The 14,835-nt window shown below is 43.8% G+C and overlaps 1 protein-coding gene across 3 annotated transcripts in view; it reads right to left on the reverse strand.

Annotated features, from left to right (window-relative positions):
- Positions 1-4,013: 4,013 nt before the first annotated feature.
- LOC143942767 (moesin) overlaps positions 4,014-14,835 on the reverse strand; it is a 191,876-nt gene continuing 181,054 nt past the window's right edge. For all 3 annotated transcript variants that reach the window (XM_077464264.1, XM_077464195.1, XM_077464336.1), the window contains exon 13: positions 4,014-10,408. In XM_077464264.1, coding sequence (XP_077320390.1) covers positions 10,244-10,408 — 165 coding nt within the window. In that variant the 3' untranslated portion in view covers positions 4,014-10,243. The remainder of the gene's footprint in view (positions 10,409-14,835) is intronic.

A 14,835-nucleotide genomic window follows, 5' to 3' on the forward strand; every position in this document is an offset into this window, starting at 1 on the left:
GGGCACCCAAATAGGATTGGCGAATTCTGCAGGAAGGGCACTATGGGTACGACGGGCCTGTCTTTGTCTTCTTCTTGGTGGCAGCGGGACACTACTTGTGCTTGCCACCTCGCCAGCTTGAACTGCACTTATGGGACTCGCCACGTCACCACGTGTTACTGCAGTGCTGGATGTAGGTCCAGGGTGTACTAGGCCGCTGGTGCTTGCCAGTTCACCAGGATGAGCGGCTCTAGTACGTCTCTGCTCCATACGAGTGACCTGCGGTTTCTGCACCTGAACAACAGAATACATTCGGGATTGGGCACACCTGTTCTTAACAGGGGCCTCATCTCCGTCGTCAGAGCTATCTGTCATGGAGCCGCTGTCCTCTACAGGATCGTATTCTGAGCCTGAATCTGACAGATGAGTGACGTCCTCTTCACTATCTGTCATGCTCAGAAACATGTAGGCCTCTTCACTAGTGTACCTTCGCTTTGCCATTTTGGGCTCTAAATTTAGGGGTACACTAGTGAGACTCACAGGTAAAAAAGCACCTAGCCTGTCAGCGACTGTTTCAAAACGCTACAAAAAAAACTGTTAGCGATCGCAGGGATCAAGCCTGACTCTGCGAACGCTGCAGTTATGTGTGTTGTGTTTTGTAAGTGACAGTGATCGATCGATACTGCACTTGGGTGGGCTGGGCTTGGCGGAGGGGCTAAACGCAGGTGCTAGCAGGTATCTGGGCTGATCCCGCTAACAATGCGTTTTGGGAAAGCTAAAATGCTGGCAACGCTAATATAGATCTGATCAGATACTATATTACTAAGGGAGGTGTATGCTTTGCGCGTGGGTGTTAGCGGTACTGGCACTAACCTGACGCTGGGGCGACGCAGACCTTATCTGACCCTCAAACTTATATCACCCGCCGGGTGATCAGGGGGTTAAACCTTTATTAGGTAATAAATGGCGGGTGCCCTGAAACAAAAAAAAAATAACTAACCAACCAGCGTCACCTGTAACAGTTATATGGTGATCACTGGTGAAAGGGTTAACTGGGGGGCAATCAGGGGGCTATGCGGTAGTATATGGGGGTCCCTGACGCTATAAAAAGCTGCAGCGAACCTAAATACTTACCTGCCTAACTAGCGTCACCTGTGACACTAATACAGCGATCAGAAAAACGATCACTTATTAGTGACACTGGCGACGGGGGGGGTGATCACGGGGTTAAACCTTTATTGGGGGGGTTAGGGGGGCACCCTAGAGCTAAAGGGGGCTAACCCTAACTGCCCTAACAGTTATTACAGTCACAAATGACACCAATGCAAAAAAAAAAAAATATGCAATTGGTGTCACTGTGACTGGGGGGGGGCAGGGGTGATTGGGGGGTGAATGGGGGGGGGTGAAAAGTGTGCCTGGCGTGTTCTACTGCTGCCATTTCATTCATCGGGAGCGATCGCGAGGGGGTGGCCATGAATGAATGGCCGCCCCCTCATCCCGGATCGCTCCCGAACGATTACCGTCCGCCGCAGGCACCGGGGGGGGGGCCCGATCGGGCCCCCCACCCGCGGGAAGGCAGGGACGTACAGGTACGCCCATATGCCTGCCCGTGCCATTCGTCGTGCGGCGGTCGGGAAGTGGTTAAGTGCACCACCACTTGAAACCCAACTTCTTCCATAAAAATAGGTTTCAAAACCATCTAAAAGTCCGGTTACCTTCAAAAATGAAGCACGAGTGCAAATTAGTCACTACAGGAACAGTTTGACCAGTTTGGTATGGAGAATTCGGCACAGAACCCTGACCTCAACCCCACTGAAGGCCTTCGGGAAGAATCTGAATGTCGTTTGTGAGCCAAGTCTTCTTATCCTTCAGCATGATTTTTTTAATTTTATTTCATCTCCTTCCTGTAGTGAAATATAGCTTTTATTACTCCCTGTGACAGAAGCACCAGATCTGTAAAACTACACATAGGAGTCTATGTATAAAATGTTCTCTGTGCAGCTACGTCAGACATTTGACAAAAAGTAGCGTATTTTCTCCAATACTTACAATTATTATTTCGTCAGCACCACCTAGCAGCCATTACATCTCCCCCCACAGAAATACTTCAATAAAGGAAAAAATGTTTTGTGGCCATTGGATGGTGCTAATAAAGGGAAACCACACATACTAGAGGTAGTAATATGGCAAATTTCATCCTCATTTGTCACACCTGCACAAGGGTCTTTTTGACACATAAACCCCATAGTGTTTTGGGAATCAAATATTGTTCAGTCTCCAAAATTATGGCAATCTTTTACCTTCCTGTTTCAATTTTATCAACAGGCTCTTTGGGGTGAAGGCATTGCTAGGAAAGAAATCCATGTATGCAATGGTGTCTTTATTCAACCTTACCAATTATAGAACTATGCATGGAGGAACAGAGCGAGTTCTACGGTTCAGTAAAATGGGGCTTATATTACCAGTTCAATGCAGTCATTTCACAGATCAACAAAAACGAACATAACATTCCAAAGTGATAAAATACAGGAAAATTTAAAATGTTTGAGAGATGTACAGAACATACACTATATTACCAAAAGTATTCGGACGCCTGCCATTACACGTTAATGAACTTTAATGGCATCCCAGTCTTAGTCCGAAGCATTCAATATTGAGTTGGCCCACCCTTTGCCGCTAGAACAGCTTCAACTCTTCTGGGAAGGCTGTCCACAAGGTTTAGGAGTGTCTATGGGAATGTTGGACCATTCTTCCAGAAGCGCATTTGTGAGGCAGGCACTTATGTTGGACAAGAAGGCCTGGCTCACAGTCTCCACTCAAATTCATCCCAAAGATGTTCTATCGGGTTGAGGTCAGGACTCTGCGCAGTCAAGTTGCTCCATCCCAAACTTGCTCATCCATTTATGGACCTTGCTTTGTGCACTGGTCCAAATAATTTGGTGGAGGGAGGATTATGGTGTGTGGTTGTCTTTCAGGGGTTGGGCTTGGTCCCTTAGTTCCAGTAAAGGGAACTCCTAAGGCATCAGCATACCAAGATCTTTTGGACAATTTCACACTCCCGACTTTGGTGTTCTATTATGTTGAGGTCAGGACTCTGTAGGCCAGTCAAGTTCCTCTTCAAGCTCCTTTGAGCTTTTTTAAACAGAAGTGTTTTTTTTTCTTCTCACAACCCCCCCTAGATTTTTTTTGTTTTATACAGCGATTAAGCAAATACTAACAGCTGCAACAAAATGTTTTTCAAGATTCTTTGAGCTTTTTTGAGCTCTTTGGGGCACTAGCTCCTCTCAAAAACAGGAGTTTAGTGGGGGTGGGGGTTCTGCCTGTAAGACCATATGCCTGAAAAAGCCATAGTGTGCATGGACACATTGGCTAACATGGAGGGGAGTTTCCAGGCAGAAAAGAAAAAAAGAAGGGAGCTTAAAAGCCTGTGGGAGCTGCTTCTTTGAGCTGCACTGGTCCAAATCATTTGGTGGTGGAGGGATTATGGTGTGGGTTTTTTTTTCAGGGGTTGGGCTTGGCCCCTTAGCTCCAGTGAAGGAAACTCTTAAGGTGTCAGCATACCAAGACATTTTGGACAATTTCATGCTCCGAACTTTGTGGGAAGAGTTTGGGGATGGCCCCTTTCTGTTCCAACATGACTGCGTACCCGTGCACAAAGCAAGGTCCATAAAGACACGGATGAGCGAGTTTGGGGAGGAAGAACTTGATTTGCCTCTCTTGATGGAGACAATGGGGGTCTTTTAGAGCTACAATGTCTCCCCTGTCCTCCAATGCAGCTATTTAAATGGCTATTTCATTATTTTGATTCATTTTGTATAATTTTTATTTATTTTTTTTAGATTGCCATCACACACAAGGGGGCTAATAAGCCCACTATGTGATAGCATGGACAGGTACTCTTTATGGAGACAACGGGGGTCCTCCAATGCAGATATTCAAACACAGATTTTGATTAAATCAAATCAATATGTATTATTCGGAACACTCATGTATTGATATTGTATGTATGCAAAAAAATGGCTTCAAAAGGCACATCAGATTCAAATGATCTTTATTGGCACTGGAAGAATAGAATACGGTCAGATCGCAATGAAGAAAAAAAAAAAATAATAAAACTACAGCATCAAAAAACATATTTTAAACAGGTAATCGGCACTTTTGTTTAGTTAGAAAGGAGCTAAAAAAAAGAAAAAAAAAAAATAGAAATGTCCCATATGAGCTGTTATAATTCTCGTCAATATAATTTACAGAAATAGACTAAAGTTTAGAAATAAAATATTAACACTTTTAAACTTGGGAGAAAAAGAAAAATATTAAAGCCATAAATGATGGCGTAAATGAGTAAATACCAGTCAAAAAAAAAAAAAAAATAGAAATAAGACTAATACTGATAAGCTCGTCGAGCGTTACTTTTATTTCAAAATAACTTTTTTTATAATACAGTATACATTTTTAATTTTTCTTCCTGAAGGCAGTAGGCCCTTTTTCCTCTCTAATAATTACTAAACTGTGCATAGCTAGAAAAAAAAAATACTTATAGCATCAAATGTCAAGGAAAATATATATATAATACTGGTGGAGGGAGGACAAGGAATGCCAGCATAGGACTAACCACCAAGGTCTGAAATACGCTATCCAGCAGCAATGGAGATTTTATTTAGGTTGGTTCCCCCCAATGACCATCAGCAGCAAAAGCTCACACAACTAGTAGGATTAACGTTTGCTGGGTCCCGCTTACTTACCTCTAATTCTTATTATACTAGATCTGGAGGGCTGTTGAGGATGCGACCATCATTTAGCGTTAACAAAAGTGAGGCAAGAGAAAATAAAAAAAAGGTAGCCAATGCTTTTTGGAGTCCAAACAATGTTTGGCCACTAATTCTCAACCACAAACTATGAAGGACTTAAGATGATCTTCTCAGTGAAGGCCATTGCTGTTTTTTGGAGGGGGGCCCAATCTGTGGTAGAGCTGCCAAGGTTTAGCCAAGCTCAACAGGATGTCAAGCTGGACGAAGATAAAACATTTTTTTCGGGAATCAAATATTGTTCGGACTCCAAAATATGATGGACACCTTTTATCTTCCAGTTTCAATTTTATCAACAATAAATGATGGACCCTTAAAACAATTGGCTGGCATTATATTTGTTTATTTTCCCAGTAGTTGTCATTGTCAGTTTTTTGTTGATACAATTGGTACAGAAGATAGGTAGTCAAAGCTTTTCAGGGGCCAAGCAATGTTTGAACTCCACTGAGATCCAAGAGGAATTGACAAAAAAGCACCAGTCTTTCTCCTTAAAAGTATCAGCAAGGGACATTGACAAAAAGAACACCAACCAGTTGTCTTAAGAAGGTGGCCAAAGCTATTTTGAGAACCAAGCAACGTTTAGCCCCTGAAATGCATTGGTTACCATTTGTCGTCTTCTTATCTCAATTTTATCATTCACAAAATTATGATGGACTCTTAAGATGATCATTGCAGGAGAGGACATAACCAATTTTTGGAGGGGGGGGGGGGAGCACAATCTATGGTAGAGCTGCCAAGGTTTAGTCATCAAGTTCAACCAATGCATTTATTGTTGATAAAATTGGAGCACAAGAAGATAACAGGTAACCAATGTATTTCCGGGGGGCCAAATATTTGGCCTCAACTGACAGCATCCAGGGAAAATCCACATCTTAAAGAGGAAGTAAACCCTTCCAAACAACTTGGACCTATAGGTAAGCCTAGATTAAGGCTTACCTGTAGGTCCAAGCAATATCTCCTAAACCTATATGGTTTAGGAGATATTTGCCCGAAAATGGGCACCGCTGTCTACGGCGCATGCGCCGTAGACAGCGGCGCGCAGGCGCACTAAATGCGGCAAATCCAAGAATGGATTTGCCAAATTTGTCGACTCCCGTGCGCATGGGCGGGAGTGACGTCATCGCGGCTTCGCCGCATGGCAGCGGCGGAGCTGCGAGACGCGACTCCCGTGCGCATGCGCGGGAGTGACGTCATCGCGGTTGCGCCGCTGTGATTCGTCGGAGCTGCGAGACGCCACAAGCAACATGGATGCGGCGGACTACAGGGGACAGCGGCGACTTCGCTGGCTCCTGTGTCAGGTAAGTGACACATAATGAGCTACTATGCGATGCATAGTAGTCCATTATGCTTTACCTTTGCAGGGAAAAAAAGAGGAAGTAAACCCATCAGGGTTTACTTCCTCTTTAAGGGCTCTATTGTTATTGATTGTTGTTAAAAATTGAGACAACACAAAGATAAAAGGTGGTCAAATGGATCAAACACTGTTCAGCTCCAAAACATGATGGCCACCTTTTATCTTCCTGTTGTCTTAATTTTATCAATAAATAATGGACTCTCTAGACGACTGGCTGGCACTCTGACGATTTTCCTTCGATTTTCTCAGTAGAGGTCAGTTTTTGGAGGGGGCATGTGCAAAGCATTTCTGTGGCTAAACAATAATTGACCCCCCCAAAACCAGCAGGCTACCTTTTATCTTCCTATTGAGATGATCAGCTGGCGCTCTGTTGATTTCCCTTGGATCTTTTCAGTAAAGACCATTGCCCGTTTTGGGTAAGTGGGGCTCAATCTGTGGTACAGCTGCCGAGGTTTGCTCATCAAGCTCAAACAATGGTCCCTGACTGATAGACCAGCACTTTAGATCCACCTTTACTTGAGCTTTAATCTTCTGGCAAAGCCGGTGAGAGTTCAGTAATGATAGGGGGTGGCCCAACCCCCTATCATTACTTATCTATTTATATATCTATCTATATCTTATTATTCATCTATTCAAAAATTGTTTTGTACTCTTCTCACAGAATACAAGGTGTTCTGATTAGATGGGAGGAGATGGCGGTGTTTATTTGCCCCTTGCCCTCCTGTCAACCATTCACAGAATGCATTGTATTCTCTGAAACACAAGAATGGATGAGCCGGAAAGAATGACACCCCAATCACCAGTGTATGAGCAGTGGAACTCACAGTAGCTGAGCCGAAAATCAAAGCTAAAAATGGCATCCAGTATAATACAAATAAGGCTTCTAGCATCCCCAATGGCCCTCCAGACATAGTATACCAAGACTTAAGGTAGCCAAATTGGACCCAACAAATAGTTTTGTTTTTTTCTTCCCTGGAGTTCCACCTAAAAGACAGGTTCAATTTAGCCTAAAAACTCCCCAGCCCCGCTCCTTTCTTTGACCCCCTTTTCTATTTTAAGATCTTCCCACTCATCTTACTGCCCTTTGATGGCCTGATGCTCCCATGTAGTAACTTCCCAAAGATTTTAATGGGACCAACGATATGTTACTGAGCCATTCAAGTCTGAAAAGATGTCTGCACCGAGGCTGTAACATCACGGTAGACAACCGCCTTTGGAAAAGAATAAGATGGCATGCGGGTGGGCGGTGGTATAGCTTAGACTAGCTTAAGGGGGCTAGGGAGTTGTTCTGTTAAAATGAACCTGTCCTGTAAAGTGATCACGAAACTTTGCCCATTAAGGTGCTCAAACCTAGAGACTGAACTCTACACCTGAGCATTGCACCTTGGGAGGCAGTCAATGCTCCCCCATATGCAGAATCACTGAATATTTTTCAGTGGCAGCCATGGAAGAAGGATCGCTGCAGAGATGAGTAGTGGTGGGTTGGGGAGACCTTGGATGGGCAAGGTGACATGGTCCTCTTAAGGACACATTCACACCACAATGTATGCCACATATATATGTTTGGGGCCAAACAAGGCCCCTTATTCAAGGCAACATAGTGGCCACCCTGTGTGGCCCCGAAACGTCACCTTTACTGTATTTAGAGCTGAACTCCAGGAATCAGACAAACTCTACCCTTGCAGTTTGGAGTACTTACCTTACTTTTAGCTCTGGCAGGCTGCCTCAAGCCATGTGATCAGTCCAGTGTTGTCCCTCTAAGGAGCTTTGCCAGCTCACATCCTCAATAACAATGCAGGGTAAATAGACCTGCGCTGCAAGTGATGGTGCCAAGGGACCACCTACAGTCTTGAGCTTGAGGGCAATGCTGGAGCCTGCCAGAGCCAGGGATAAGGCAAGTACTACACACCACATCCCTCCCCCTTTAGACTAAACAAACATTTAACCCTTCCGGTGCAGAGTGGTGGCTCTCTGCAAGGATAGATCTAATTCCTGAAATACCCGAATAAGGAATGATATTTGATTAACGGTGTCTCTTCATCACTTTAATATGTCAGAATATGCACCACACACGCAAGGGTGTGAATGGGCCCCATTAAATACAATTAAAAGAAAATAAAGAACTGAAGGGCCACTCTTTAAAAGTTTAAGGACCTCATTTTTTGTGTTGACCAATATTTGTCAAAAAAGGTGAAACTGAATGTGCCATCTTTGCGTTCTTTGATGCCACCTGCGTTTCAGTGTGAATGGGCTCCAAGGAAAGCAACAAAAATAAAAAAGGAGAGAGTTACAACCCTTTACAAGCAAGTCAGAGGACCCGTTTCTTGGTGTGTTAACCAGAAATTTTGGGGACCTAAAACGGAATGCGACTAAACTAGCAAAAGTGCGTGCTTTGATGCAAATAGCGTTACGGTGGAAATGGGCCCCAATAAAATAAAATAAAGGAAGGAGAGCGTTACCACCCCTTACAAGCAAGTGCAAGGACCTAATTTAAAAAAACAACATCATCCAATTGTTGGCAGGGGAAACGGAATATGCCTCAACTATCAAAGATTGGTTCCCTAACACCAAGTGTGTAACATGTAATGTGTGAATGAGCCCCAAGGCCAAAAAAACACGGAAGAAGAAGATGGAAGGAGATCATTTCCACCCTTTTCAAGCAAATCCAAGGACCTATTCTATGTGTGATGACTGCCAAATTTCGGACTGTTAAAGAAAATGTGCCTCAACTAGCAAAGGTGGGTACCTTGACGCCAACTGTGTTACAGTGTGAATGAACCTCAAGGACAGAAAATAAAGTCTAAGGACCAATTCTGTGTGTGATGCCAATTTTCGAGTTAAAAGAGAATGGGCCTCAACTAGCAAAGTGCCTTGATGTGAACTGCGTTATCAAGTGAATTGTGAACGTGTCAAGAAAAAAAAAGGTTACAAGTGCAAGGACCTCATTTTTCCATTGGCATCCAATCATTAGAAGGTGAAACGGAATGTGCCTCGACGCCAACTGCATTGCAGTGTGAATGAGCCCGAGGAAAGAAACCACCATTTTCAAGCAAATCTAAGGAACTGTTCTGTGTGTGCTGACCAGCCCCAAAGAAAAAATAAATAAAAATAAACCATGAAAAAAAAAAAATAGATGTAAAGAGCATTACTACTCTTTTCTAACCAGTCTAAGGATCTATTTGGAGCGTACTGACCATCAATTTCCAGCTTGTTAAAGGGAATGCATCTCAACTAGCAAAGGTGGGTCCCTTGACATGAACTGTGTTATCACATGAATGGGCCCCATGGAAGGAAGGAAGGGGGAAAAAAAAAGGGGGATTTAAGGAGACCATTACAACCCTTTACAAGCAAGCTCAAGGACCTAATTTTTGGGTTGCCTTCCAATTGTCAGAGGTAAAATGGAATATGGCACAACTAGTAAACATGAGTGCCTTGACACCAACTGCATTCTGGTGTGAACGGCCCTTAAGAAAGCAAAGGAACATTTTATCTCTGCTGTATGGAAATGTAAGGCACACAATAAGCCGTCTAAGGCACAACTGGTCATCAGATAGGTAACCTTTAAATTGCTGCTTCTAGTTATTTACGTTAACATATTTTTTTTTTTTTTTTTTAAATAACTGATTATATAATATCACTCCTCTATCTTCTACACATGTAACAAAACCCGTTCCAAGTATTCCATATACAAAGGATGGAAGAAAAAACAATGTAATGTATGGGAAACGTCAGGTAATCTCACCAGAGACGATGCAGTTCCATTAATCCAGTGCAAGCAATAGACAAAAATCCTTTCCTAAAATTCTGGCAATATAAACATATAAGGCATTTAAATCTCTATTGTTATAATGATCGAAAACTGGGGTGGGGTGTAAGGCATTTTAATCTTCAAAACTGCTGGAGAAACATAAAGCGTTTTTTCTGTAGCTGCCGGTTTAATGTCCTCAGACCAGAAAACATGACTTGGATGGGACATTGGCCAGGCTACAGACCTTATTGTGCGGCTTCGGACTCTGACTCATAGTGGTACAGAAGTTCCAGTTGAGCCAATGGAAAGGAAGGAGGCAACATTTTGTTTTTATTATATGTACAAGGTATACGTGCGTTACAGGGCTTCAAATTCGTCTATGCGTTGCTTGGTATTGCCTTGGCGGATCTGGCGGAGGGTCTTGTACTTGTCCCTGCCGGCAAGCACGTTTTCGGAGTGCAGTATGTCGTTGACTGTCTTCTTGGTCTCGTCTCTCGCGACGGCTAGTTCTGAGCTCAAGAGCTAGGCAGAAACCAAAAATTTTTTTTAATTTTTACCCAGATGGTGCTATATTATATAATCAATATAGATAAATAGAGAGCAATATCACACACAAACACACACCAGGTAAAATAAGTATTGAACACGTCACCATATTTCTAGGTAACTATATTTCTAAAGGTGCTACTGGACGGACTAAGACTGGGATGCCATTAAAGTTCATGTGTGTGGAGTAGGATGGGGCGTGACCAGAGGTGGATGTGAGGACGACTCTCCCTCCCTCTGCCCCACATACCTGAGAGGCTGATAGGGATATGGAAGCCAGCAGGGGATGTGTGAGAGGCATCAGGCTGTGCTAAAAATCTCTTAAAATCTCCTAAATGCTCCTCTCCCCAACACAATCCCACTAGCCTTGACAAGCTATGCTGACGAGAGATCCCTTCCTCCCTTTCAGGTCAGAGTACTACGAGGAGACTAGTTCCAGCAGCCACAGCGTGTATGCCAGACAAAGAGCCAGGAGCAGTGAATCGTGTCTCTGTGGATCATTCCGTGTGCGCTGGATGCAGGTGAAAAACCTATTTTTTTTTCTCCCCCACTCTCTGCTTTCTCTGACTTTTTTTTCTCTTGCACACTGTCAGCCTGGACTGTGTGTATCATTGATATGCTAACAGCGCTGAGCTGCTGACACACTAAGGGAGCAAACCTTTATTATTGAGTGTGATATCCCCAAGAAACAGTGTGCAATAAGGAGCTGGATGATGGGACAGATCTAACTGCAGTTTAAATGTATGCAGAGAGCAGAGGCTTGGAGGATTAACCCCTGCAGCACTGGATGAGAGGCAAAAGCCTGTTTCTTTCTTTCATTACCACTATCTCCTGCTTATCAGCCATGCAAATTGGATCTGAGCCAAAGTGGAAGACAAGCAGACGCAGTTGGTAGCTTTAAAGCGGAGGTCCACCCTAAAATGGACCTCCGCTCATCGGAATCCCCCCCCCCTCCGGCGCCACAATCGGCACCTTTCAGGGGGGAGGGGGGTGCAGTTACCTGGATAATCCAGGTAACTGCACCCACTTCCGGGCTAGCTCTCTGCGGAACGGGGCGTACGTTACGCCCCCGTTCCGCAAGCGCCCGCCCCCTTCAGCAAGTGCCCCGCTGCCTGCTGGGAAACACACAGCTCCCAGAGGCAGCGGGGACCGTCCGGATTGCGCTGCGCGGCTCGCGCATGCGCAGTAGGGAACCGGGAAATGAAGCCGAAAGGCTCCATTTCCTGATTCCCATACCCAAGATGGCGGCGGGACCCGGCAGCCGAGCGAGCGATCGGCTTCGGGTGCCGACATCGCGGGCGCGCTGGACAGGTAAGTGTCACTATTTAAAAGTCAGCAGCTGCAGTATTTGTAGCTGCTGGCTTTTAAAAAAAAAAAAAAAAAAACGCGGAGTCCCGGTGGACTCCCGCTTTAAAGTGGAAGTAAACTCATTTTTAACATATTTCATTCCGTCTGCCACCGAGATGATGTCAGTATATCGCCATTCTTAGTCACTGGAACGCTAGTGACATCATTAGCATTCCTGAAGGTGCAGCCTCACTTTGTACTTCGCCATAGTTTCTGCCAATGTGTTTTTATTAAAGAAATTTTTTTTTTTAAATCTCATCAAAAAAAGCAGTAGAGTCAACAACAAACCATCAACTGTAGACATTCAGAATGAAAGTTGATATAAACTGTGGTGATATTGTAAAAAATCCACATGGCTCATCCAGCGAATCTGTAAGTAGATTTATAATGTGCGAATGGGATAAAATGAATTGTTCTCAGGTTATATTCTGTGCATTTTGAACGTTATTCATTGGAAAAATGAACGGGGACAAAATACTACATTTTGGCCATTAGATAGAGCTGAGGAGCATATTTATTTCCAATGACCCTAGAGGTATTTTTTCCTCCTATCCACACATGTTTTTGTTCAATGAATAACATCTGATCTGCAGAGAATATACCCTGAGGCCATTTGATTTTGCCCCAATTACACAGAACAAAATTACAGGCAGCTATAGACTTCATTTTTATATATATATATACTATACTATATATACTATCGTTTTCAGCCAAGGAAGCTGCCATCTTTGCCTCTGTTTAATCTTCAACTGCTATTGTGCTGCACATGTGATTCGTTATGACACCAGCCATTGGATGGTTTGATAGTTTGGCTGAGAGCACAGCCAATGTGCAGTTAGCATTCCAGGCATGCCTTTTTTTTTTTTTTTAACTGTTTAAATCCATGGGTTTACTTCCACTTTAAAGATGATGAGCTAAAAATATATAGCACCAAAACCTGATCCAGTCTGTTATCTTAGTGTACAGGTAGCACATTGTTTTACTGGTGTTTCATATCCAACGCTTAAGCTTGAGAGAATTTTTGAGGTAACCCCTCAGCTGTATTTCCCTATTGCTAATCTTGCCACATATACGCCACAGGTTATATATACCAAACCTAGTAAATCCAACATGTGAGCATTGTCTCCCTCTATTACCCTGGATTTAGCTGACTTATTGTATATCATTTCCACCCTATTCTCAGTAAATCTAACAAATTGCATGCTGAGAAAAGAGCCGTGTAGAGATAACGCACTCCATTTTACTCCTCCCCCCACTATCTCCCGTCGTAGATTTTGGAAACTGGACTGTGAAGAGTAATCCTCGAACTGTGATGGATCGCTTTTCTCCCCTCTCCACCCTGGAAAGGGAGGGAAGAGTGCGAGAACACAAGTTTAAAGTTGATAACACTTAATTGATAGATGAATGCAAAAGGTCACATTAGGAAGCCCCAAAATAGGCCCAGTGGGCAGGTGAATGGTGTGCATGGGTGTATGAGATGGAACAAGTGGGTTGCTTGGTACAAAAGACTGTGAACACAATTATAGGCATGAGAGGAGGTACGGATGTATGGGATGGAATGAGTGGTGGGTCTGGCACAAAAGTTTGTTAGATTTAAATCACAGGTATGAGAAGAGATACTATAGAGTCACAAAAAAAAAAAAAGATACGAGAAAACCATATAAATTTGAAAAGGCACTGGTTAGATTCACTAAAAAATTAAACTTTGATGGTTATGCGCACCCAGATTAAAAAATTTATTTTGTGCTAATGGAATGTCCGGGTAATGGGAGATACAGAGAAAAAAGCAGCAGTTCTCCTGATTGCAAAGACATACGAGGTGGCTATCCTTTGTTTGCAGGAGACACATCTTACTAAAATCTCTATTCCCCAATTGAGATGGATGGACTACAGTAGGCAGTTCCATTCAGTACACACCTCCTATTCTAGGGGGTGAGTATATTTGTTAGTTCAGGGGTGGCTTTCTCTTGTATGCAGGCTAAGGTGGATGAATATGGGAGATTTATTTATTTATTCTGTACGATTGAGAACAGAGTCTGTGTATTAGCAAATGTGTACCTCCCTCCACCCTTTAACGTTTCGGTCCTTTGTGAGCTTGCCGAGTTTGTTGTGGATAAGCCGAGCGTGCCGGTGATAGTAACGGGGGACTTCAATATGATAATGGACCGGAGACTAGCTAGGATCCCCCCGGGGACACAAATGGGTGGTGTCACGGATAGCCGGCTCCCCGATTTTTTTTTTAGGGGAGGCAAGATTGTGGGACATCTGGAGAATACGGAACCCGGAGGCCCGACAATACTCGTGCTTCTCCAGGACACATTCGACACTCTCCGCGATCGACCTAGTGCTGGGAAATAACGAAATGATGTCTATCATAAAGAATGTGAACTACAGACCAAGGGGTCTGTCGGACCATTCCCCAGTGACAATATCACTAGAGCTGGGCAAGCGTAACCATCCTGGGGAGTGGAGGATAAACCCATTTTGGATCGAAATGATGGAGGATCCGAACGAGATATTGGCATCAATGGGGGAGTTTCTCGATTTGAATAGAGGTACTGCCTCAGAAGGAATAGTATGGGACACTCTGAAGGCTTTCCTAAGAGGCATAATGATCCAACAAATCTCAAAAATTTAAAAACAGACTAAGGACTGGGAGAGACTAATAGGAGAGAGGGTAACTACAGCAGAGGAGCAGTATATCAATGACCCAACACTGGATAGACTTAGGAAATGGATAGAGGAACAACAAAATTATTGATGAATGACCCTTAGAAAAACAGAGAATAAGCATCTCTTCCATAAACAATTTGCCTTTGGAGAGGGGGAAAGTGCGGGACGTATACTGGCACAATTAGTCAGGGTGAACTCCTCCCCCCCCCCCCCCCCAAATGAAATGGACAGCTTTCTCAGGGATCTGAATTTCCCCTGTCTTGATGAGACAGATAGAACTGAGTTAGATAGACCTATAACGATAGAGGAAATACAAAGGGTCACTATTGAGATGGCGCAACAGAAATCCCCAGGCCCAGACGGACTCCCGACTGAGATATATC

The sequence above is a fragment of the Lithobates pipiens genome, unplaced genomic scaffold (genome assembly GCF_037356315.1).
Source record: "Lithobates pipiens isolate NorthernLeopardFrog02 unplaced genomic scaffold, aLitPip1_a1.2 Scaffold_1, whole genome shotgun sequence".
NCBI lineage: Eukaryota > Metazoa > Chordata > Amphibia > Anura > Ranidae > Lithobates > Lithobates pipiens.